The sequence below is a fragment of the Taudactylus pleione genome, unplaced genomic scaffold (genome assembly GCF_031769625.1).
Source record: "Taudactylus pleione unplaced genomic scaffold, aTauple2 ptg000986l, whole genome shotgun sequence".
Taxonomy (NCBI): Eukaryota; Metazoa; Chordata; class Amphibia; order Anura; family Myobatrachidae; genus Taudactylus; species Taudactylus pleione.
The window spans coordinates 845,665-871,850 of NW_028285387.1; the positions used below are offsets into that span (position 1 = coordinate 845,665).

The following is a 26,186-nucleotide window of genomic DNA, read 5'->3' on the forward strand; positions in this document are numbered from 1 at the left end:
CAATCGGGGACAAGTACAGAAGTTGCCCTATAACAACCAATCAGATTGTACCTATCATATCTAGCACATTCTGTAAAATGAACGTTACAATCTGATTGGTTGCCTGGTTCGACCTCCATCCTCTCTTCTTTAGAAGGTCTGGGGGTAATTCAATTCCCAGCACGGCGATGTACAATGTAACCAGGATGAGTGCCCAAAAGCTATTCAATTGCCCGCATCACGCCGTGCACTTATATCGGGAGATGCAGTTTACTGCCAATGCTATTACCGCACACGATGCTGCTCCAAGGCGCTAGCTAAGTCGTAATTGTGCTCGCACCTCAGGAGAGTGGGAATAGAATTCCCCTAGTCACTGATATACAGCGCGGGCAGTGGAATAGTTCCGGGAGCTACATAGCCACGCTGGGAATTTCATTTGCCCCCTTTGATGCATCTTCCACGATGTAACCCACATGTGTTTGAAGGAGACTTCACTTCCATGTTCCTTTAGTTACATAAAAGAAAGGTTCCCTTCCGAAAATAAATGTTGCTAATTTCCGTTCCTGACAATATATTGTATGGCTACTAATCAAAGTGTTATACATTGTCACTGTGACTAATAACACTGATGGAAGACAATACAAAATAAGGAGATTACTGTTATGTAGGAATGACTAATAGGGCCCAAACATCAGCAATTAATTGTGGCAATTCTGAGTTTTACAAATGACTGTCTAAAAAAAATAAAAAAAACCTTGCAATGTATGGGGTTCACCAATCGCCGATTCCAAGCAAAAAGTGATTGGAATCGGTGAATCATATGTCCACCTTGATGGATTTCGCCGACCAGTCAGGACTGTCGATTGCTAGTGTATGGTAACAATCAGCCATTTTGCAGGCCGTTGCTAATAAGATGATAAGGCTTTAACGATTGGCAGATCTATTAGATGGTGAAAATGATCTGCGATTCGCTGGGACATATTGGCAATGTGTGGTCGCAGATAGGAGCATTGTTAAATTAGGAAAAAAATGCAGAATCTGTGAAACTATTTCTGTGGTTGCTGCTGTGTGGGCCCCATTACATAAGTGGCAAATAATCCACTTTTCGTTAAACTACAGGATGTTATGAAAATTTTCTCACTACTTACATTTATTGGTTCTCTAAAATGCCAGGATAGGCGCTAAATAAAATTATTTGTGAAAACGTAACATACAAAATATATAACAGTTCTCTGATTGACGTAAATATTTCCCCTGTGACAGCTTTTTTTCCCTATTTTTAGTTTAATCGTAATAATACTAATAAACAAAATGAGTCATAGACCATAGAACTTAGGAACCTGAGAGTAGAAATAACTGACATTTCCATTCAGCCTGCCCAAATGTAATAGCCAGCGATTTGTAGGCACCGCTGAGATTTCGGTATGATAACCGCTAGTTTTAAAGCAGCAATTAGTTGTAAGGCAAAAGCAGGTTGGCTCTTGCTGAAATCGCAGACTATTACATTCGGCTCACAGTACATATGGTCGCTTGGTGTCTATAAATCATTAGAATGTGTTTTTCTGTTTAGCATTTATATTTTTACATCACAATAGTGATCTCTGGTGCTTCTGGGTCAGCGCAGAATAATAAACATAGTCCCTTTTATAAGGACAGAACCTTCCAAAAGTATTCAGACCCGTGACCATTTCTCTCATTTCACTGAATGACATAAGCTACTTTTATGTTATTTTCTGTGAAATGTTAAAGCCAAAACTCTGAAACTTAAAATTATTTTTCTTTTATAATGTAAAATTATTTTATGTTACAAAAACCATCTGAAGAAAATAAACTGAAATCCGCTGTTTACGTATATTAAAGTCCAGGGACTCAATATTTATGTAGTCACCTTTTGGGGGTTAGCATGTAACCGCTGTACCCACTGTTCGTAAGTAATGTTGCCCCAACCTCCAAGGCAGATTTGCTCCAGGTTTAGTCGGGTGAAGATTGTGGTCTCCAATCTTCCAATAAGGCAACAAATTCTCAGTCATAGGAGGAGATTCACTGAGGGCGGGATGCATGACGCGTGTGTGCGCAGTTTTAGCAGTTTTGAACTCCGTACATTACCTTGATCTATAAAGCACAGAACTTTTGCAAAAAATTTCTTTTTCGTGTTCAGAACCTTTGCCCACATCACAACGGGGTCTCTTTCAGCTTTTTGGCAAACTCCAGATGTGCTTCTACAAGGCTCCTTCTAGGTAATGTCTTCTTCTGCTCCCCCTTCCCATCCAGGCTGCAGTTATACAGGGCGCATGACATGGTGACTGGTGATCTTTACCCCAACCTCATTTACTGAACTCCATATCACCGTCACAGAGATTGTTGGTGCCAGGCTCTCCGAGAATAGAGGGACGACCTTTCCAGGCAAAGTCTGGTTGGTTTGATGAAGTTTCAACTTCCTGGTTATTAAACCACCAGCACCCAATGGGACATCCATGCACCCAGTTATATTGTTCTGCAGACTTTCCTCATTTATGCATTTTGTACAAGTTTATCTCTAACTTCTTTGCAATTCTCTTTGGCATTCCTTGTCACAGACGTTCAGATTCACAACCCGAATAATGATCCCTTAACTGTGGGGGACGGGTGGGGGGTGCTTATCCAATACGTGTGGCAGTTCTGGAAAAGCAATTATTCTCACCAGCGGAAATTTAACGCAGGGATTAAATACTTATGAAGACAGCATATTTCAATTGCTTTTCTTGAGATGTTTTTGTAGTATAAAACAATGTCACGTTACGCAAGAATAACTTGGAGTTTCAGGGCTTTCTAATGTCACAGAGAACAATATTTCAGTGTAGGATTTGTTATTCAGTAAAATGAGAGAATTCAAAGGCAGCCTGAATAGACTTGCAAGTTACTTACAGTGTTAAAACCATTATGCAAGTAATATCGGAAAACAACTCCCAATAAAGCTTGAAATCACCATCTCAAAACTCAGAAACACACAGGTGCTGCCGTCTGATAGAATGGTTGGGAATAACTGGCCTACTTTAGCAATATATGTAACCATGGAAACAGATTGTGCACCGGACTCAAAGAACGCTTACCTCATATCCCTGTATCCTCCCTTTGCTGAGACTGCTAGGCACGCCTATCCACGATACCTCAATGTCCCACGCAGTCAGGCTCCGCGCAAAGACCCCTGCTGGGGACCGACCTGGCTCTGCAGTACACAAATGACCATCCAGCGTCATTATACATAGCACAGTAATTCACTAGCACCATTCACAAACCTTTGGGTGAGGTTACCAGTACCAGTTGCTACTGATTTAATAGGCTACATTCCAATACCTATGGGGTGAGCCAACAATATGGCTTCCACTAGGTGTAGGTGACGGTTACGCTTTAACACACTAATGAATGCTCTACAGAGAGACAACTGGAAAACCTGTGCAGCCATTCACATAGCGGTAGGACAATTGCTTAACTATAGAGTGCGTCAAGAAGCTGGACTGTTACCTTCTTCCGCCGTATACACCACGGTCAGGGGGCTGAAGGGCCCCTCTCCTCTGTTGTTGAACACTCCCACCTTCACCTCATATGGCGAAAAAGACGGAAGACTCTCATTCCTGTAAGTGTACCGCGAGGAGTCCGCAGACGCCACAACGGTCTGCATCCAGCTGATCGTTCCGAAGGGCCGGAATGCAACCACGTAACCAAAGCCGCCGCCATTCTGGAACTCCTCCGGTACAGGCTGCAAGGACAGGGTCATGTGGTGTACATGTAAGAGTGATGCACATATACACACTATGCACATATAAATTATAGTGCTGACACAAATACACTATGCACATATAAATTATAGTACTGACACATATACACTATGCACATATAAATTATAGTGCTGACACATATACACACATAAATTATAGTGCTGACACATATACACACATAAATTATAGTACTGACACATATACACACATAAATTATAGTACTGACACATATACACACATAAATTATAGTACTGACACATATACACTATGCACACATAAATTATAGTACCGTACACATATACACTATACACACATAAATTATAGTACTGACACATATACACACGATGCACATATAAATTATAGTACTGACACATATACACTATGCACACATAAAACAAGAGATATGGTAAGAACTTACCTTTGTTATCTCTGTTTCTACGAAGTCCATAGGGTCCACAGGGTTGACCTTGGGGTATAGGTTGGGAACCAAATCCGGGCACCACGCAGTTAAAGCTTTTAGCTCCCAGGATGCACTGGGTCCACTCTCCCTATAACCCCACCCCCAAGCCAGAGGCACCTCAGTTTGTAAGTAGCCAAAGGCCGGAGGAGGAGAGAAAAAGAGAGAGAAAACTGGAACACTCAATAACCATACTCACCGAAATGGGAGACGGAAAACCGGTGACCAGCCACACAGCCCATATGAAGCCAGGTGCGTCAGGGCGGGCGCCCTGTGGACCCTATGGACTTCGTAGAAACAGAGATAACAAAGGTAAGTTCTTACCATATCTCTTGTTTTCTACTTCAGGGTCCATAGGGGGTCCACAGGGTTGACCTTGGGGATGTCCCAAAGCAGTTCAACCAAGGGTGGGGACGCTCCTGTGCTGAGAGGAGAATCCGTCGCCAAAAAGGAAGCATCCTGAGAGGCAAAGGAAACCAATGCCTAGAACCTTAAAAAGGTGTGGACAGAAGACCACGTGGCCACCTAGTAAGGCAAAACAGCCGAGGCGCCACAGCGAGCCGCACACGAGGGTCACATGGCCCGAGAAAAAACAAGCATCAACAACAGGAAGGCCTACCCATGGGTAGGCCCCTGAGGAAGACCTACGAGGCCATCCAAGCCAACATTTGGTTATAGGCCGGCCATCCTTTCCTGTGAAAACCAGAAATCTCAGACCACCAATAAGGAGTCCGATTTCCGTAAGGAACCTGAACGGATCACATAAATCCAAAGAGGCCAGACCACAGTCAATGAGGCCACACCAGCCGAGAGGACTGGGGACAGAATGGCCGTACCATAAGTTCCAGAATAATATGGAACCTGAAAACCACTAAGAAGAAACACAGGGCGAGAGCAACTCCCACCCTGACATGATGCCCTCCAGAAGAGGGAGCCACATGAGAACGCTCCCAATTCAGACACTCTCCTGGTTGATATAAACACCCTGAGAGAAAGAGAGAGCCTAAGCAATAGACCATGTAATGGCTATCACAACCAGCGGTTCCATTGACTGTCCCCGGAGGTAACGAAGAACCACTACTTACTCCCAAGGAGTCCCTAGGGAGGACAAATGGAGGCATAATCAAGAAAACACTCCAAAGGATGAACTGGATACCAGAGTGAAGCAATTCCATATCTTAACCATACTGACAGTGTAGAGATCCGCACTGTCAGGAAGACCAGGCCAAGTGTGAAACCCAAGCCAGCCGGAAGGAATGCCAGAATATCTGGAAATCCTGGACACCGGAGGATTGTATCGACAGGTACAATACCATAAGATTTATGGCTGCCACAGTTTGTAGTAGGTCCCAGCAAAAGCTGATCCATGTGCTCTAATCATTCCAACGATGACAAAGCCAGGGAAGCCGTAAGACCACTGTAAGGACACAGTCAAAGACAAACGACCCAGGTCCAAGGCAAAACCAAGGACCCTGAGACAACAGGTCCGGGCAGTGAAGCATCAGGGATGGAGTATCGATGTAGAGACTCCGAAGATCCAAGTACCCCTGACATCTGGGGCAATCAGGAGCCACCAGCAGGAAAGCATCTCCGTCTCGATTGAAAACACTTCCAAAGACCTCGAGGAAGAAGGGAGACCGGAGAACACAGGTACACAAAGTGGAAGGACCACTTCACCGACAAAGAGTCGCTGAAGTTTGCTTCAGAATCCCCAGAGCTGAACTGTAACACCATAGTGTGATAAAGTCAGAAGGCCATGAGGGTCACCTCAGGGGGGCCCCCCCTGCTCACCAGGAGATGAAACCTCTCTTGGGGAAGAGACTAGTCCCCGGGATGCACGTCGTGACGGCTGAGGACTCCCGCTTCCCAATGGAGAGCTCCTGAAATGAACGCTGCCGAGATGGTCGGGAGGAGACCCTCGGACTATGTCCGAATATGTGACATACCTGTCATTGCCACCCAACGAACAGTGTTGCTAAAAAGGAAGCCACTGTCCTGACCCTGTCGGACTGAACCTTTTCAGGTTCACCGGGAAACAAGAGTTATGCCAGAGTAAGTTAATTGACAGGGTGGAATCGACAGACGTCCAACTGCACTGAAAAGGATTCGGTCCAGACACTGTCTCTAGCAAAGAAAACCCTGGACGAGATGGCCATAGCCACCCGGACAGGGACCGACTTGCCTCCGGAGAGAGCATCATCGTTTGAACAGTTATCCGACAGAAAAAACTCATTCCATCTGGAGATGAGCCAATTATGGAAAGGCCTGGAATGGAACTGAGCCCATTCCACCATGCATCCCAGAGTGTAAAGACATCTGTCGACTGCGCAGACAACCATGTACTCCTAATGGAAGAGAGGAGATTCCGTCTTACGCCAGAAGAATTCTCAGATTCTGAGAATCCAGCAGGGATCCTAGATGAAGAATACCCAGAGAGGGATGCAGGGAGGACTTTTTCCCCGTTGATTAAACGTCTGCACCCTGAAGAAGCCACAGTCATCCTGACCTGGCCGTAAAGTACCCCGGTGATCCCGCTAAGAGCAGGAGGCCGTCCAGGTACAGGAGCATTGGGATATACTGAACAGAAGAACTGTCAGAAAATCCAAAACGCTGGTAAACCCCTGTGGGGCTGAGGACAGTCCCAACAGGCAGAGCCCGAAAAATTGTAAGTGTTGCTGTGATACAGCAAACCTCAGCCCATGCTGAGGAAAGGTCTCTGTAAGTACCCGTAGGCACGCGTCCTGTATATCCAGTGATACCCTAAAGTCCCCAGGTTCCAAACATCGTATGATGGAGCATAGGGATTTCCTCCTGAGCCCAGGTAGCTTTAGGAACTGGTTCAGGGAATTGAGACAGAGAACAGGCCAAAGAGGACCATTCAGCCACCGCACCAGAAAGAAAACAGAACAACCAGTCCCTCACTGAGATAGTGGGGATGGCCCAATTAGCTCCGCTTACCGCAACAACTGCATAGCTTTCTGGATCTGTAAGGCCCTTGTAAAGAGGGCGTACCCTCCTACCCACGTAGCCGCGGCAACTTGACACTAATACCGGGCGAACTGAGAAAATCGGTATCTCCCAGTTGTAGGCCTGTCCCGTCAGACTGAAGAGATATCCGTAGGTTCAGAAGCAGGATCGGCTGGCAGTCCAGGCCTGCTCGGTACTGGATATGTCGGCCCTTGTAGATGCCGACAGTCTACGAAGAAACAGACCTTTAGGCTGACCCAGAGGACAAAAAAGACTTAACAGACTTAGTCTGAGGCCTTGTAGTGGGCATAGCTGAAAGCGGTAAACTTGTCGTTAGTAATACTGCCAATGTTACTACAATCTTGTCAAGGTCAGGACCAAACAATATCAACCCTAAAGATGGTATCTGCACCTCTGCATTCCCAGAGCGCAGCCATAGGGTATTACGGAGGATACAGTCGCAGCCGGAACTCTGAAAGTTAGGAGACTGGTATCCAATATAGGCATTTCCACCTATGACAACAGCATATATTACGTGAGCGACCAAATACATTTGAACCCCCGACGTGTTGGAGGGGAAAAAACGTTACAAATGCATCAACCCAATATGCAATAGTATTAACCAACCATGCTATAGCCATGGTAGGATGGGTAACAACTCCTGAAAGCAAGTATACTGATTTCAGGCAGAGTTACCACCTACGGATCCGAAGAATCCGACCATGCAGGAATGGGAGGCGTAGTAACGTCTGTAATCAGACGAGTAACACGCCCATCCCCCCCAGGAGGGGCTCGTGATGACCCTCAGGGAATTTGGGACAGGAGGCCAAACACTGTTGTAACACCTCCTATCTGGCAACAGCCAGAGTCCCGCTATGCGATCCACCCGCTAGTCAGCAACAGGTAACCCGAAGGCACGCAATACTGAGGGTGTATGATACAGGTGCAGGTCAACATTCACTCTAACCAGAATGGACCTGCTACCAGCCCTAAAGCAGGGATAATAATACCTGAAATAGGCTTCCCCCCGTGTAAGAGGGAAAGAGCCCCGAACAGTACCCAGTTCACGGCAGAGCCAACTGGGAAGTAACCACAGGGCGTCAACCACGCCAATTAGCGTTTCGTAGAAAACGACATCCACCCAGGGTGGCTGTTGTGGTAATCCCTGCAAGGGGAATGACAGACTATTGTGGCACCAGGGGGAATTCATATACTGCGAAAAACCCCTGCAGGGAGCGGTAGTCTGTGTCACAGGGGAAGAGTGCAAGAAGCTGCGAGATACCCTGAGATGAAAAGGGCAGTATGGTGAAGTAACCCCAAGTGAGGTACAACAATGGGGCCTGCCCGGCGATCCGCAATTGAGAGGATCCCGAGAAAACAAACCGCCCAAGGGGGTCGTGAAAGAGGCCGGCACCAGATGACGCCACATACAGAACCCTTTATGAGTCAAATCCTCCGCACTAACACCTGCAGCACATGACTTGCAGGATAGTAAAAATGGGTGCAGTATAACGCTCTATCTCCTGGTCAGACATATCTGACCAATCTTGGCGGAAATATTAAGCAGCACTATACTGGTCCTGACTGATGCCAAAAATTAGCTGCAGGGACCCATTTTCAGCGTATGCAACACACAGTTCCATCTAAAATATGGCAACGTGCAGCACGCAACAGTATGTGACAAACCACACAAATATTAACAAGTATATAAATGTGAGGTCTCAGAACCACCCTAAGTACAGCTGTATTAGGGCAGATAAAGAAAAGGGATAGATATACACTGACAGGTGAGAGAATAAAGTACAGTCAGCACTAGCATAAGTCACATACAATGCAGATATATACATATATACATAAACATGTCATATAATATACTGCACTATTACACTGCATTCAACTGCCCAGATTCAGTGTCTGGGAAGGCTACAGCGCTGTGTACACTGACCTGATGGTGAGGTACGCAGGGGGACTGGACTCACTGCCATCCTGAGAGATTTCTGCTGCACCACAGAGATAAAATGGCCGCTGGAGACCTCAGAGGAAGCGTGGCCCGCGGAGGAAGCAGCTCAGCGACGCCAGACTATGGATACTGAAAGGCGCGCTGAGCTGAGGGGAGGAGCCGCTGTAACAGGGAAGGCTGCCTCCCCTGGCCGGCTATTAACCCCCGGGACGCCGGCTCCCTGCACCGATCGTTAAGTCCCTGGTGGTCTAGTGGACACACGGGGTATGGGGGGCCCGCCGCCACTGCCGGCGCCTCCGGTCTGTCCCCTGAGACCGGAGGCACAGGACTGCATTTGAAATGCGCGGATCACCGGTGATCCGCGACCTTACCTGCTCCCCGTGGATCCGGCAGCAGTCCTGGGCGCCCGCAGAGTCCTGTACTGGCGTCTCAGCGCCAGCGGGGTGACGGAGCGGCAGCTTAGACGTCCTATGGACAGTCCGACGCTGCCGCTCTGAAGAGTCCAAAGTCCATGAAAAAACTTTGTCCCTAAAAAAATAAAATAAGCTTAGGGGCTGCTAATCAGCTCCCCCTGCGCCAACGGTGACCCGACTCCGGCCGGGCACCAACTTAAACTGAGGTGCCTCTGGCTTGGGGGTGGGGTTATAGGGAGAGTGGACCCAGTGCATCCTGGGAGCTAAAAGCTTTAACTGCGTGGTGCCCGGATTTGGTTCCCAACCTATACCCCAAGGTCAACCCTGTGGACCCCCTATGGACCCTGAAGTAGAAATTATAGTACTGACACATATACAGTATGCACACATAAATTATAGTACCGTACACATATACACTATACACACATAAATTATAGTACTGACACATATACACTATGCACACATAAATTATAGTACTGACACATATACACTATGCACACATAAATTATAGGACTGACACATATACACACATAAATTATAGTGCTGACACATATACACACATAAATTATAGTACTGACAGATATACACACATAAATTATAGTGCTGACACATATACACACATAAATTATAGTACTGACACATATACACACTATGCACACATAAATTATAGTACCGAACACATATACACACTATGCACACATAAATTATAGTACTGATACATATACATACTATGCACACATAAATTATAGTACTGACACATATACATACTATGCACACATAAATTATAGTACTGACACATATACACACATAAATTATAGTACTGACACATATACACACATAAATTATAGTACTGACACATATACACTATGCACACATAAATTATAGTACTGACACATATACACTATGCACACATAAATTATAGTACTGACACATATACACTATGCACACATAAATTATAGTACTGACACATATACACTATGCACACATAAATTATAGGACTGACACATATACACACATAAATTATAGTGCTGACACATATACACACATAAATTATAGTACTGACAGATATACACACATAAATTATAGTGCTGACACATATACACACATAAATTATAGTACTGACATATATACACACATAAATTATAGTGCTGACACATATACACACTATGAACACATAAATTATAGTACTGACACATACACTATGCACACATAAATTATAGTACTGACACATACACTATGTACACATAAATTATAGTACTGACACATACACTATGTGCACATAAATTATAGTACTGACACATACACACTATGCACACATAAATTATAGTACCGAACACATATACACACTATGCACACATAAATTATAGTACTGATACATATACATACTATGCACACATAAATTATAGCACTGACACATATACACACGATGCACACATAAATTATAGTACTGACACATATACACACTATGCACACATAAATTATAGTACTGACACATATACACTATGCACACATAAATTATAGTACTGACACATATACACTATGCACACATAAATTATAGTACTGACACATATACACACTATGCACACATAAATTATAGTACTGACACATATACACTATGCACACATAAATTATAGTACTGACACACACACTATGCACACATAAATTATAGTACTGACACATATACACACTATGCACACATAAATTATAGTACTGACACATATACACTATGCACACATAAATTATAGTACTGACACATATACACTATGCACACATAAATTATAGTACTGACACACACACTATGCACACATAAATTATAGTACTGACACATATACACTATGCACACATAAATTATAGTACTGACACTGTGAGGACATGGGATGTGTGTTACAAATGTTCTGGCAGCATCTCAGTCATTGCAGAGATCAATTTACTTTTTAGTCCTTTTGTGTCCCCCATCCGTCTCCTAGTGTATGTGTGACATTCTCAGGACACACATTTTCATTAGCATGTCTATTATGTACTGTAATAATGTAAGTTATTGAAATGTTTAATACTGGATAAGCCTTGATGTTAGCCTGGTCCATATGTCTGTGTTAGAGCAAGGTGACACCTCCCAAAACAAAAGACCCTCTAAGTTACTTCCCACCTCCCCAGGGGACGCTCAGGATTTACTCCTCCTTCCATTTGCCTGTTTTGTGCTTCACGTGAACCTGGTAGACTGAACAGAACCATCCCAGCAGGTGTTCGTCAGGGAAGTAATATCAGGAGGAGGCAGGAGAAAGTGACAGCGTAAGGGACCCGCACCAATCAGGAGATGGTGCAACCTCCCCTGGGTGGTCACAATATCGTGGGAAATTGGAAGATTTTAAAACATGTCACCGAAGGCAACTCCAGATGTTAGTCGCTGACTTTGGCTAAGAGGCCTCACTCTGCCATGGTACTAGTGGAACGATTCACCAGTTCTGTGGATTTATACTTTGGAAATTCTGCAAGGACCTATACGCTATTCATTGCTGTGTGTTTATGTGATTAGCTTCTACTGTATGGGATCCTGGAAACATTTGGTTGGCCCCAGGGACTATCAGTGCTATGTGATCTCTGATAGTTTCTACGTGTGGGGTCCTGGAAGCGATTGAGTGGACTTATGCGCTATTCACTGCTGTGTGATCAGTGATAGTTTCTACTGTGGGGACTGAGGGTCTCTAGCTATTTTGTGGAATTGTTCTGGGACATTATACTCTACTGGGACTGCCTCTGTCTGGACTTCTACCTGTTTATTACCTGTTCACTGTATTTACCGCTTGTCCTGACATATTATCTGTTGCTGTGTGCTGTGGAAAAATAAACCATCACGTTGGTTTCATCTGCTCGGTGTCTGGGTGATTGAGAGAACCCCGTATCCTCACAGACACATATACACTATGCACACATAAATTATAGTACTGACACATATACACACTATGCACACAGAAATTATAGCACTGACACATATACACACGATGCACACATAAATTATAGTACTGACACATATACACACTATGCACACATAAATTATAGTACTGACACATATACACTATGCACACATAAATTATAGTACTGACACATATACACTATGTACACATAAATTATAGTACTGACACATATACACTATGCACACATAAATTATAGTACTGACACATATACACACTATGCACACATAATGTATAGTACCGAACACATATGCACACATAAATTATAGTACTGATACATATACACACTATGCACACATAAATTATAGGACTGACACATATACACACTATGCACACATAAATTATAGTACTGACACATACACTATGCACACATAAATTATACTACTGACACATATACACACTATGCACACATAAATTATAGTACTGACACATACACACTATGCACACATAATTTATAGCACTGACACATACACACTATGCACACATAAATTATAGTACTGATACATATACACACTATGCACACATAAATTATAGTACTGACACATACACTATGCACACATAAATTATACTACTGACACATATACACACTATGCACACATAAATTATAGTACTGACACATACACACTATGCACACATAAATTATAGCACTGACACATACACACTATGCACACATAAATTATAGTACTGACACATATACACACATAAATTATAGTACTGACACATATACACACATAAATTATAGTACTGACACATATACACACATAAATTATAGTACTGACACATATACACACTATGCACACATAAATTATAGCACTGACACATATACACACGATGCACACATAAATTATAGTACTGACACATATACACTATGCACACATAAATTATAGTACTGACACATATACACTATGCACACATAAATTATAGTACTGACACATATGCACATCTAAATTATAGTACTGACACATATACACTATGCACACATAAATTATAGGACTGACACATATACACACTATGCACACATAAATTATAGTACTGACACATACACTATGCACACATAAATTATACTACTGACACATATACACACTATGCACACATAAATTATAGTACTGACACATACACACTATGCACACATAAATTATAGCACTGACACATACACACTATGCACACATAAATTATAGTACTGATACATATACACACTATGCACACATAAATTATAGTACTGACACATACACTATGCACACATAAATTATACTACTGACACATATACACACTATGCACACATAAATTATAGTACTGACACATACACACTATGCACACATAAATTATAGCACTGACACATACACACTATGCACACATAAATTATAGTACTGACACATATACACACATAAATTATAGTACTGACACATATACACACATAAATTATAGTACTGACACATATACACACATAAATTATAGTACTGACACATATACACACTATGCACACATATATTATAGTACTGACACACACTATGCACACATAAATTATAGTACTGACACATATACACTATGCACACATAAATGATAGTACTGACACATATACACTATGCACACACAAATTATAGTACTGACACATATACACTATGCACACATAAATTATAGTACTGACACAAATACACTATGCACACATAAATTATAGTACTGACACATATACACTATGCACATATAAATTATAGTGCTGACACATATACACTATGTACACATAAATTATAGTACTGACACAAATACACTATTCACACAAAGTACTGAACACAAATACACTGGGCACACACAAACTATATAGCGCAGCACTAAAATACACTTAAATACACTTTAATATGGCACCACTGAGAACACTTAAAGTACAACAACGCTCCGGATGACGCAATAACTTATTGTCTCCGACCCCCAACCCCCTTTAAGCATTTTCTCTCAATTACAAAAGGCTTCTACTTTTTTCTTTTTTATACATTTTATTATATTTTTATACTTTTTATTTCCCTTCTCCTAATTAGTCCCACCCCACACGAGCCAGCTGGCCGGACAGATGACGAATGAGTAAATCTACAAAGACTAGTCCGGAGAAGTGGAAAATTAACCCTCACAGCACCGGACTCGTATCGCACAGATGTCCCCGTGTTATTTTCTTGAAAACTTGCGGCAATAAGTGATTTTTAACCGAAAAAGTTTTGGTGGAGATTACATACAAACAGAGGGCGATATGTGTCCAGCGTTCAGCAGAGGTGGGAGAGCTAGGTAGGTTCCTCTAGCGCTGTACAGCCATTCCAAAACGTCCCTAGTTCTGAAACCCACCACCCCTTTATCCCCCAGCTCCAATGTCCCGAAAAGTAATGTCTCACTCATAAAAATCAGCAGAAAGCTAAAATGAAGCATTTAGATGCCATTATTTAATAACAATAATTTAATAAATCACCAATAACACACATCCCACATATCATCTACGGTACAACATCACCCGGGCACATCTGACATCGACCGAATGGTCTGTACGTGGCATGGCGCACATGCGGTACATCTCACCTCCCATGTGATGACAAGTTCACTCTTACTGCCGCCACCACCACTGACGTTAGCCGGGGTCACCTCGGGAACTGCCAGAGAGCAGAGAATGAGAGGAGTGAGCGAGGCTGGCATCAGAGAGACAGCCGGGAGCGTGGCGATATTACATGTGATGCGTTTCGGGAGAATAGGTGCGTGACACTACTGCTGTATTAGGCTTGCTGCTGGGACTTGTAGTCCAATCTGTGCTGTACAGTAGGATGACTACATACACATTTTATGATTATATATATATACATACACATATACACACACATATATACATACAATAAAGTTACATTACCTTATAAATTAAGGTATAACACTCCTATATTATATGCACAAATACAGCATCTGGACTCTGGGCCTGATTCAGAGCCGGACGCTATTTGCGCTTGCTCGTGCAGAAAAAGTGGCCGGATATTTAAATAGAGCGCTCGCTCTTTGCGGTCTGTTGACGCCTCTATGTCTGAGCGAGCGAACTAAATATGGGCTCGCTATTTTGTAAAGATGCCCCTGGCCGTTCGCATCATACGTCATCTCCGCTATTTATTAGATTAATCGAGTACATCAAAAGGCGTCTGAACTGCTCGCAGTGCTTGTGGTTGGATTTTTCTACCGCAATCATGCGAACAGTTCAGGCTAAAAGACAACCAAGTGACGTGGCCGATGACGCTGCTTTGTTAAATATGCACACCCTTAAAACGCCCGTTGTGACCGTTTGGCACGCCTGCGTTCGGATCTCCACTCCCCGTTTTCAAGCACCTTCCCCTGTTACCACCCACAAACGCCTCATCCTGTCACTCATATTAGCAGGCATTCACTATTTTGCGAACACACGATTTCCGACCGCACTGACTGGTTGGCGCATGCGCATTACGACCCATATGCATGCGCAGATGTGCGAACATCGTTCAGAGCGAACGAGCGGCCGCTTACGAGCGGCTCTGAATCAGGCCCTCTATTTATAAGACCAATGAATGCTTTTGTATGTATTCAGTGGCCAGAGGTCCCAGTGCCGAAGACGGCGGCTAAATCATTAGAATATTTTCACAAGTCCACGGTGTACGGAATCGCAGTCACACAGAGGTTTGCGTCCGTTTCTGAATCAGGCAGTAGCGAATATAGAAGTTTGTAATGAATGACAGGGCTCTGGTGGTCATACGTGGCATTGCAGCTGCTCATTTATCAATCTCATTTTGCAGTCAACCCTCTGAAACTGCAGATTTCCGCAACATGTAGATATGGGGGCTATTTAAAAAGGAATTCCCTCTGTTTCCAATTGCAAAACTAGTCTTCATTGGGTCCTATGAGAACTACGAAAACGCCCGGACCTACTAAGTTCCAAAGCGCTTAGCTCGTTGCTGATACCCAACGCCATCACTAGGTGACATTAGTCATTAGCCTATCGGTAGTGTCTGGATTCCCTTCGCGGAGAGGACTCTGACGTCATCAGCTACTGTCCAACATCATTCCCTACCATCCACGTGGATATAGAGGGGGAAAATAATCTTATGGCGAGCAAAGCGAGACCGCAAGGTGACAACTTTCTTCTCTAGGTGGACTTTATGGGCATGGAACCGCACTTCCGCCCTCGCAGCACGTCACTTCCAGGTCCCTAGCGTGAAGGGGAAATAAGCTCAACCATTAGCCTATAGGCTGCATTGCTGCAAATATTTTCAGAGAGGGAAACAACAAGTCCCAGCATGCTTTGCCAGCCTATAGCGGTTTATAACAGGAGCTCTGACAACAGCTACCATTTCCATTTTGACATCCCAACTTTATTTATCATCACAGCCAGACGGCAGCACCTGGTGATGGTGTGAGTGCGCCTGACGCAACAACAGAATAGGAGCAGGATAGATGGGATTGATGAGGCGGCAGCTCCCACTACTCACGTGCTTCCTCCGTCCTCCTCTTGTCGGAGGGGGGACTCGGCTCTCCGATACCAATCTGGTTGATGGCGATGACACGGAACTCGTACTCAACCCACGGACTCAGACCAACCACAGTGGCTGTAAAAGATCTTCCATCCACAACCTCGGGCACTAGCGCAGAGATGACATAAAGAGATATGTATTACAGAAGCCATCTAATGTCCTCCTCCCTGACTGCTGCTTCACCCTATAGGATGGTATAACTCTGGTCCTCAGTGCTCCTCTAATCCAAACAGTGCTGAGCAATCCCTGAGCGGCTATTATGGGCGAAATAAAAAACGACCAGCCAATTACCATTACTTAGAGCAGAGGTTCCCAAACTCGGGCCCTCACAGCACCCAAACAGTCCATGCTTGACCACAGGTGACTTAATTAGTACCTTAGTCTTTTGATTTAACCATCTGTGCTCAACCACATATATCCTTAAAACCTGGACCATTAGGGTGCTTTGAGGACCGAGTTTGGGAACCTCTGACTTGGAGCTTCCTCGTATGTCTCAATGTACTCCATAGTCTTCCCGGTATCTGGTCAGTTTTTGCTTGTTTTTTGGGATAGGTTAAGGCCAAGCATGGATATCCTTAAAACCTGGACCGGCCTTTAGGACTGAGAACCTGATTCAGCTTCAGACAGAAGCTCGCAGAAGCTATTCCGTCTGTGCGAGGGCTGGACTGGCAATAGGCACTTCTGGCAGTTGCCAGAAGGGCCGATGGCCTAAGGATCGGCTCGACGAGGGGGGGAAGGAAGAGACCCTCGCCCTCCACCCAACGGCTATGGAATCATTAAAATATCACGGAAACGGAAGGGGTGGAGGAGTGTATGGGCCGGCAGTGGCTGTGCTGGGCCGGGAAGAGACGGGGGCATGCCGTGATGCCAGTACCCGTGACTCACGGCACGCCCCCTTGCCTTAACCACGCCTCCCTTCACACGCAAGTGCAGGGCGGACTGCCAGGGCTGATATACAGCACCAGTTCAGCCCTGGTCTGTGCTGATATGGTATTGTGGCATCACGCCTCCTGCTGCATTACGTATCCGAGCTGCTTTGTCCAGCGCAGCATCGGCTAAGGTGACCCATGGGGTCATGCAACTGGCCGACGCAGGTGAGATGAAGAAGCCAGGAAATCTATGTCAGCGACGGAGATCCTGGTTTCTTCTTCCCTCTCCCCCAACGGCGGCGACACGCCTCTGTTTCGGGGAACGGAGGGCATCGCTGCCCCCTCCCCGCCCCCAAACGGCAACAGACTGTCAATCACTGCCAGTCTGCTGCCAGTCTGCAAGCGGGATTGCAGACCCATTTTGCACATGCGCAGAACGGCTCATGCACCTACGTAGATTCCCGAACATCGGGAATCTGTGTTCAGCTTATGCCTTACTGGGGGACCAGTGACATCACTGAGAATGCAGCCTATCCACTCACTAGGAACCAGTGACATCACTGAGAATTAAATCTATCCAGTCACTAGGAACCAGTGACATCACTGAGACTGAAGTCTATCCAGTCACTAGGAACCAGTGACATCACTGAAAATGCAGTCTATCCAGTCACTAGGAACCAGTGACATCACTGAGAATGAAGTCTATCCAGTCGCTAGGAACCAGTGACATCACTGAGAATTAAATCTATCCAGTTGCTAGGAACCAGTGACATCACTGAGAATGAAGTCTATCCAGTCGCTAGGAACCAGTAACATCACTGAGAATCATCTATCCAGTCGCTAGGAACCAGTGACATCACTGAGAATGAAGTCTATCCAGTCGCTAGGAACCAGTGACATCACTGAGAATGAAGTCTATCCAGTCGCTAGGAACCAGTGACATCACTGAGAATGAAGTCTATCCAGTCGCTAGGAACCAGTGACATCACTCAGCAGCAATAGACTCATAGTTACAAGGAATGAAGGAAGTTTCCTCACCTGTGCTGACCGCCTGCCACCCCACTGAGAACGGGGTTCGAGCCTGTACGACGTACATCGTGATGGGGCTGTGGTTGTCTACTCCTGGCATCCATGATAACTGTGCAGTGGTGTCTGTAATCTCCTCCACAGTGAGAGCATCCGGTGGCCCAGGAGGTCCTAGAGAGTACATGCGGCAGATTAAAAGCTGCACCCAGATACGGAACAATAGCAGGTGCAGCCAACACGGATTTAAGGGAGGCCAGATCGATCTCCCCTCAAGACCCCCACTTGCCTCTTCTGAGTATATGTTGGCAATGCAAAGGGTAAAGGAGAGTAGAGTGGCATCTCCTGGCCCTTACCCAAATTTCACCCCTTCCTTATGTACACTACTGCTCTAATTCCGTAAATTTCCCTCATTCCTTGCCCATCACCCTTACCTCTCACCTTTACCACAGACCCTTACCTCTCACCTTTAATACAGACCCTTACCTCTCACCTTTACCACAGACCCTTACCTCTCACCTTTACCACAGACACTTACCTCTCACCTTTACCACAGACCCTTACCTCTCACCTTTACCACAGACCCTTACCTCTGACCTTTACCACAGACCCTTACCTCTCACCTTTACCACAGACTCTTACCTCTGACCTTTACCACAGACCCTTACCTCTCACCTTTACCACAGACCCTTACCTCTCACCTTTACCACAGACCCTTACCTCTCACCTTTACCACAGACACTTACCTCTCGCCTTTACCACAGACCCTTACCTCTGACCTTTACCAGAGACCCTTACCTCTCACCTTTACCAGAGACCCTTACCTCTCACCTTTACTACAGACCCTTACCTCTCACCTTTACCACAGACCCTTACCTCTCACCTTTACCACATACCCTTACCACTGACCTTTACCAGAGACCCTTACTGCTGACCTTTACCAGAGACCCTTACTGCTGACCTTTACCAGAGACCCTTACCTCTCACCTTTACCAGAGACCCTTACCTCTCACCTTTACCACAGACCCTTACCTCTCACCTTTACCACAGACCCTTACCTCTCACCTTTACCACATACCCTTACCGCTGACCTTTACCAGAGACCCTTACTGCTGACCTTTACCAGAGACCCTTACTGCTGACCTTTACCACAGACCCTTACCTCTCACCTTTACCACAGACCCTTACCTCTCACCTTTAGCACAGACCCTTACCTCTGACCTTTACCACAGACTCTTACCTCTCACCTTTACCACAGACCCTTACATCTCACCTTTACCACAGACCCTTACCTCTCACCTTTACCACAGACCCTTACCTCTGACCTTTACCACAGACTCTTACCTCTGACCTTTGCCACAGACTCTTACCTCTGACCTTTACCACAGACCCTTACTGCTGACATTTACCAGAGACCCTTACCTCTCACCTTTACCAGACACCCTTACCTCTCACCTTTACTACAGACCCTTACCTCTCACCTTTACCACAGACCCTTACCTCTCACCTTTACCAGAGACCCTTACCTCTCACCTTTACCACAGACCCTTACCTCTGACAATGAGATCGGCCCCCGCAGACAGTTTGTCTACACTTGTGTGGACCAGGCAGATATATTTCCCAGCATGCTTCAGTTGGATGCTTCTGATCATCAAGTCGCCAGCAGAGTCTTGCTGATAATGAGAGTATAGAAAAGGATGAAGGCAGGAATGACAGTGCTGTGCTCACATACTGTACGGTGCTGACACCACACACACACAAATACATTGCTACAATGTCATAGAGGAATATAACACATAGGGACGTCCTTACTAGTGACAGACGCTCACTGACCATTTCTCACGCAAACAGAATAATGAGCGTATAAAGCAGGTTTTTCTATTTCATAACTATTTTACTTATTTTACAATAGTGTTTCATAACTATCTCTAATAATGAGCAGTACGTAAGCCCTATACGGTATGGGACTTCATTATACAGTACACCATATTGTGGGTAGCATGGTGGCTAGCATTGCATTTTTTTTGCATATACCCCACAAATACTGGGCAGCTTTATTTTTACACTGCTATTTAGATCTGAGTTTGCACGCTCCTCTCTGAAATGTAAATTTCTCTGCACATTTTCTATCTGTCCCCCCCCCCTCCCCCAATACAGTGCCCCCCCCAATACAGTGCTAAGTGGCTTGTCCAGGTGCAAAGTTACTGGTTGTTTTGTTTTGCTCCCAATTTAGAATCAGCCCCTTTGGGCCTGATATAGAGAGGAGACTGTCCAGCTACTGGGTGTAAATTTGCACCTGGAACACCTCTATGTGTGCGCAGGGCGCAGTACTCGCCCTTAATGCAAAAAATTTAAAAAATAAATAAAATTTAAAAAATAACTGTATTTGTAGCCTCCAGCGTTACATCTGCACCAAACTCAAAATCAGCCCTTATAGGTTTTGTATTAACCTTATAGCATTTTAATTATTATTATCACTTATAATTATTATTATCACAACATCATTACATTGCATTATAGTTCTGCTAATAGGGGGAATATTTCCATGAATATATGTGATTGTGGTATTACTGTTACTGTTACACATTTCTGCATACAGTATCTCTGAAGCGATTCCTTGTTACATTTGGTGGGTGTTAGATCCACCTTCTGTCTGTATAATATATGAGTGCACAGGACTTATAAAGCCTTGGCAGTGACCTGTCGGTGACAGAGAAATTTCTCATAAGGACCAGGAGTGCCGAGAGCTACCATTACAGCCTCCAAAACATCAATGAACAATGGGCCTAAAGTTAGTGCGTCTACTTTCTCTAGTCAACAAGGATTGAGCTTTCAGATCCAAACCACGGTGTGTCTTATTAACCACCAGCCAGTCCATGATGTAAGTGTATGGAATAACTTGTATATTAGTGGAATCATAGAACATAACCGGGTGAATGAATAGTGAGGTAGCTGTAACCTCCTGTCCGATCCACCCTCCTGGCTTGTTCTGATAGCTGAAGGGTTCTCATCTCCATCTTCAGAAACTTTACAAGACGTAAGTTGGGCAGGTTGGTCAACGCACTTTGTCATTGTATTGGAAAATGAGGAGAAGACCAATATAACCTATCCTAACCGGCCCATCAATAAAGACTGCTGATCAAAGAGAGGAGAGACGTCAACTTCTCTTCCTCCACGAGCAAAATCCATCTGTCCGCTCAACCCTACATACTCAGGTCATACTTACTCCTCCGACACGTTCGAAATGCTCCCCATCTCTTTGGAAGTCGATAAGTTGCCCATTGAACACCCAGGAAAATGAGATGTCGAGTGAATGGTCATGGGAGACTTGGCAAGGTAAGACGATGCTCTCGCCCACCGTGACGTCCATGCTGGAGGGGGGCACCAACACCTTCGTGGGATCTACATACACAGAGGAAGAGAGGCAAACATACAATGGTGAGACTCACTCAATGGATCCCTGTTACTGATGGTGGGGTTCTCGCTCAGCTCTAACCAGTTGGGAATATCTGCAGTACAACCATGTTAGTGTGTAGTTTACATCCTCTAGTGTGAATGATGGATCACTTTGGAGATAAGAAATGTGGCTTTCTACTAGAATGGGGACCAGACATGTTGCTTTCACTCCTCTCATTAGTTACTTAGATGCTCTATGCTCATAATCATACTTCTACCAAATGATTTTCTATGTTACACCAGGTGAGGCCTCCCCTGACATTATGTCACCGTCAGTATCAGATCACAGTAACTGACCAGAGGAAGCCTCAGGGGATCAGAAGACGGTTCCGGCATTCTCAGAGCCCAAATGAAAGCATCACCCTGACTATAGGGGGTTAATTCTGCTTTTGTGACTGATGGAAAACAAACAGCCTGCAAAAACTGTGATGTGATTGTGCGCGCGTATCAGTAGAACGTGTGATATGGGGGACGATATAAGCAGTTTATATAAAAGGAGTTTTTGCCAGCAGAAAACCGTTTGTATAGCTTGAATCAACGGTGTTATTTAAATGTGCAATAAGTACAAAAGTTTCAGGCACTGTTCACAGTTTATTACTCTAATCGCCCGATCTACCATCATATTGTGATTCTGATTAATGAAATAATGCACCAGCGTGAACATATTTGTGCTAATGAGCCCCACGGTTCACACACGAGGGACAAGAAACCATCTCCACGGGCTCAGGGTGGGATGTATCATGCATTGTATAGTCTATGTGATACATCCTGCCACTTACCACATGCATAGCAGTGTTTATTAACCCAGTATGCATGAATAATCAATAGATGGCGGTGCCAGAGGACAAGTATCCCGTGACAGCCAATCAGCTTCTACCTCTAATGTTATAAAATGTACTTAAAAACAAATGATAAATGAAAGCTAGGAGCTGATTGGTTGCTATACGGCAAGTTCTCCGCCTGTTCTCTTTAGAAGGATTGATTCATCTCCTCCTAAAAGATTTTCCCAACAAAGAAGAGAAATCTTCGCACCTACCCTTCACCACCAGTGTCCCTGTGCTGCTGGCTGTCCCAAAATGGTTGGAGGCCGTACAAGTGTAGCTCCCAGCATCCGTTTTGGTGAGGTTAGAGATCTTCATGCTCCCATCATCCAAGACGGAGATTCTGTAAGAGAACGTGGACAGGGTGTGAGGCACCGTATACCTCTCTGGCCGCGTGATGGAAAGCTATATGCTCATTACGGTGCTTCTTTAAGAAAGACTTAGGGCCTGATTCAGAGCCGGACGCAATTAGCGCTCGCTCGTCCAGAAAATAGGGGTGGCTATTCAAATGAACCGTTCGCTCTTTGCGGTCTGTTCACGCCTCTAGGTCTGAACGCGCGAACCAAACTTGTGGTCGTTTTTTTAAAAAATACGCCCCCTGGCCGCTCGCATCCTACGTCATGTCCGCTATCTATTAGATTAATCGAGTACATCGACCAGGGAATGAACTGCTCGCTATTCTTGTGGTTGGTTTTTCCTACCACAATTTTTCGAGCAGTTCTGACTATAAAATAACCCAGTGACGTGGTCAATGACGCTGCTGTTTTAATTATGCACACCCATTAAACGCCCGTTTTGACCTTTAAGCACGCCTGCGTTCGGATCTCCACTCCCCGTTTTCAAGCACCTTCCCCTGTTACCACCCACATACGCCTCCTCCTGTCACTCAAATTATCAGGCATTCGCTATTTTGCGAGCACATGAATTTCGACCGCACTGACTGGTTCGCGCATGCGTATAACGATCCGTACGCATGCGCAGTTGGGCAAACATCGCTCAGAGCGAACGAGCGGCCGCTTACGAGCGGCTCTGAATCAGGCCCTTAGACCTTCAGTAAAATAATGTATTTCATTCACATGTATCGGGTTCAAATGGAGCCATCAGAGAGCAATAGACGCGCTCCAAAAGGGCTCCGAGACGTTCGTGGGATCTGGACAAAAACCTCTTCTGGCCCACGAGTGGCTTTGCAGCACATGATGGAAAACGTACCTGGTGTCAGTATGATTTGTTTCATGTTTATAATGTCGACAATCCTAAGCTAGACTCCAGAATGTCGTCAGGTACTCAGGGCCTGATTCAGCAAGGATCGCCGTATCAAAGACGCACGCAATCGGTCGATTAATTCGCATTGTGCATACATCGCAGTGCTGGTGCGTGACCTAGCAATTGCGATGGGAACGGCGATTGCAGAGGCTACGCAGACCCTAAGCACATCGATTGACAGGAAGTGTCGTTTGTGGGTGGTGCCAGGGGGCTGGTCAGGCGAACGCAGGCGTGCCAGTGCATTGCAATGCTGTTGCAGGGGCGTGCATAAATTATCCACTGTGATACCATAAGAAGCCTGAGGCCTCATAGCGTGCTCTGAAGTTAGCAATTCCTGAGTGAGGTCTGACCTGCCTTACCTGTGCGCATGGGTTTGATGTTACCGATTGTTTCGCTATGTTGCACAATTATACGGATGTGTGTAAGGGGAAGTGGGCGTCCTTATGTTAGGCTGTGTTTGCAATGCGATTGCATCCATTTGCATTTCACAGCTGATATTAGCAACTGCGGTGCGTGCGTTCTAGCAGAAGAGCGGTCCGCTGTCAGGCCTACGGTGTAGTTGTGCATGATGTCGACTTGGAAAAAATTGGGTCTACATGATGAAAGGTCGACAGCTCATCCTAACCCTAAGATTTCTATTGTCGATGGTACAACTATATAGACATGTCATCTGTCAACATTTTAACAATGTCGACATGGTACAACTCAACATTGTGGTGCTAACATAATGACTGTCTATATCAGGGGTGAGGAACTTTTTTTTCTGCTGAGGGCCATTTTGCTATATATAACATTATTTGCGGGCCAGAAGCAGGCCACGCCCCCTTTGTGTCACCAGTGATTACAGCAATGCCTGGAGCATCCTGAGGATGCTACAGGGAGCTGTAAGGGCAGCGGTGTGACCGTCTGAAGTGTCCTAAGGATGTTCCAGGCGGCCCTGCTGCATAGATTCTGGCTACATGGTGCCCTTCTAGGCACCCTGCTAGCCAGATGAGGCTAGCAGAAAAAAGCTCAGAGGGCCAAACCAAATGATTCTGCGGGCCTTAAATGGCCCCCGAGCCTAAGGTTCCCCATCCTTGGTCAATATAGTCACTGTCGACATACTGACTGCATACTGACATATTGACTGCATACCACTTACCCCAGAGGGAACCAGGCTTTCTCCTAGCACAACATTTAAAGGGGTCCGCCAACCTGAAACGATCTATGGGCCTGATTCAGAGCCGCTCATTAGTGGCCACACGCTCGCTGCTGACAGGGGCCGGCTATTCAAATTCCTCGCTCACACGGCAGACCATAAGGACGCCCTCTGTGTCTTAGCGAGTGAGAAGACGCGCCTGCTTTAGCAGCACCACTCCCCCGTTCACAAGTTCCTTCCCCTGTTACCACCCACAAACGCCACTATCTGTCACTCAAAGTAGCGCTCACTCAATGTTTTACGAGCGCACGATTTCCCATCATACAGACTGGTTCACGCATGCGTATTTAGAACCGTACGCATGCACGGACAGGAGAAAATCACGCAGAGCGAGCGAGCAGCCGCTTACGAGCGGCTCTGAATCAGGCCCTATGTCATGTATGTCTTCAGTATGTCAGCCTCTACAGTACATACATCATTACTGTTATCCAGGTCACCCTGAATTAAAATATGATATTAGGATTGAGACGTGGCCGTGGGCAGAGAGGGAGGCGCATATGGAAATATTGGCATGGCCATGGGGCTTCTTTAGTCCCGTCTCT

The 26,186-nt window shown here is 45.1% G+C and overlaps 1 protein-coding gene across 3 annotated transcripts in view; it reads right to left on the minus strand.

Moving 5' to 3' along the window:
- LOC148454536 (contactin-4-like) overlaps window positions 1–26,186 on the minus strand; it is a 370,760-nt gene that overhangs the window by 10,980 nt on the left and 333,594 nt on the right. For all 3 annotated transcript variants that reach the window (XM_088460822.1, XM_088460823.1, XM_088460821.1), the window contains exons 12-19: window positions 23,399–23,526; window positions 22,133–22,308; window positions 20,459–20,579; window positions 18,922–19,080; window positions 16,973–17,122; window positions 15,057–15,127; window positions 3,481–3,715; window positions 3,069–3,184 (exon numbers count right to left, since the gene is read on the minus strand). In XM_088460822.1, the coding sequence (XP_088316948.1) occupies window positions 3,069–3,184; window positions 3,481–3,715; window positions 15,057–15,127; window positions 16,973–17,122; window positions 18,922–19,080; window positions 20,459–20,579; window positions 22,133–22,308; window positions 23,399–23,526 (1,156 nt within the window). The remainder of the gene's footprint in view (window positions 1–3,068; window positions 3,185–3,480; window positions 3,716–15,056; window positions 15,128–16,972; window positions 17,123–18,921; window positions 19,081–20,458; window positions 20,580–22,132; window positions 22,309–23,398; window positions 23,527–26,186) is intronic.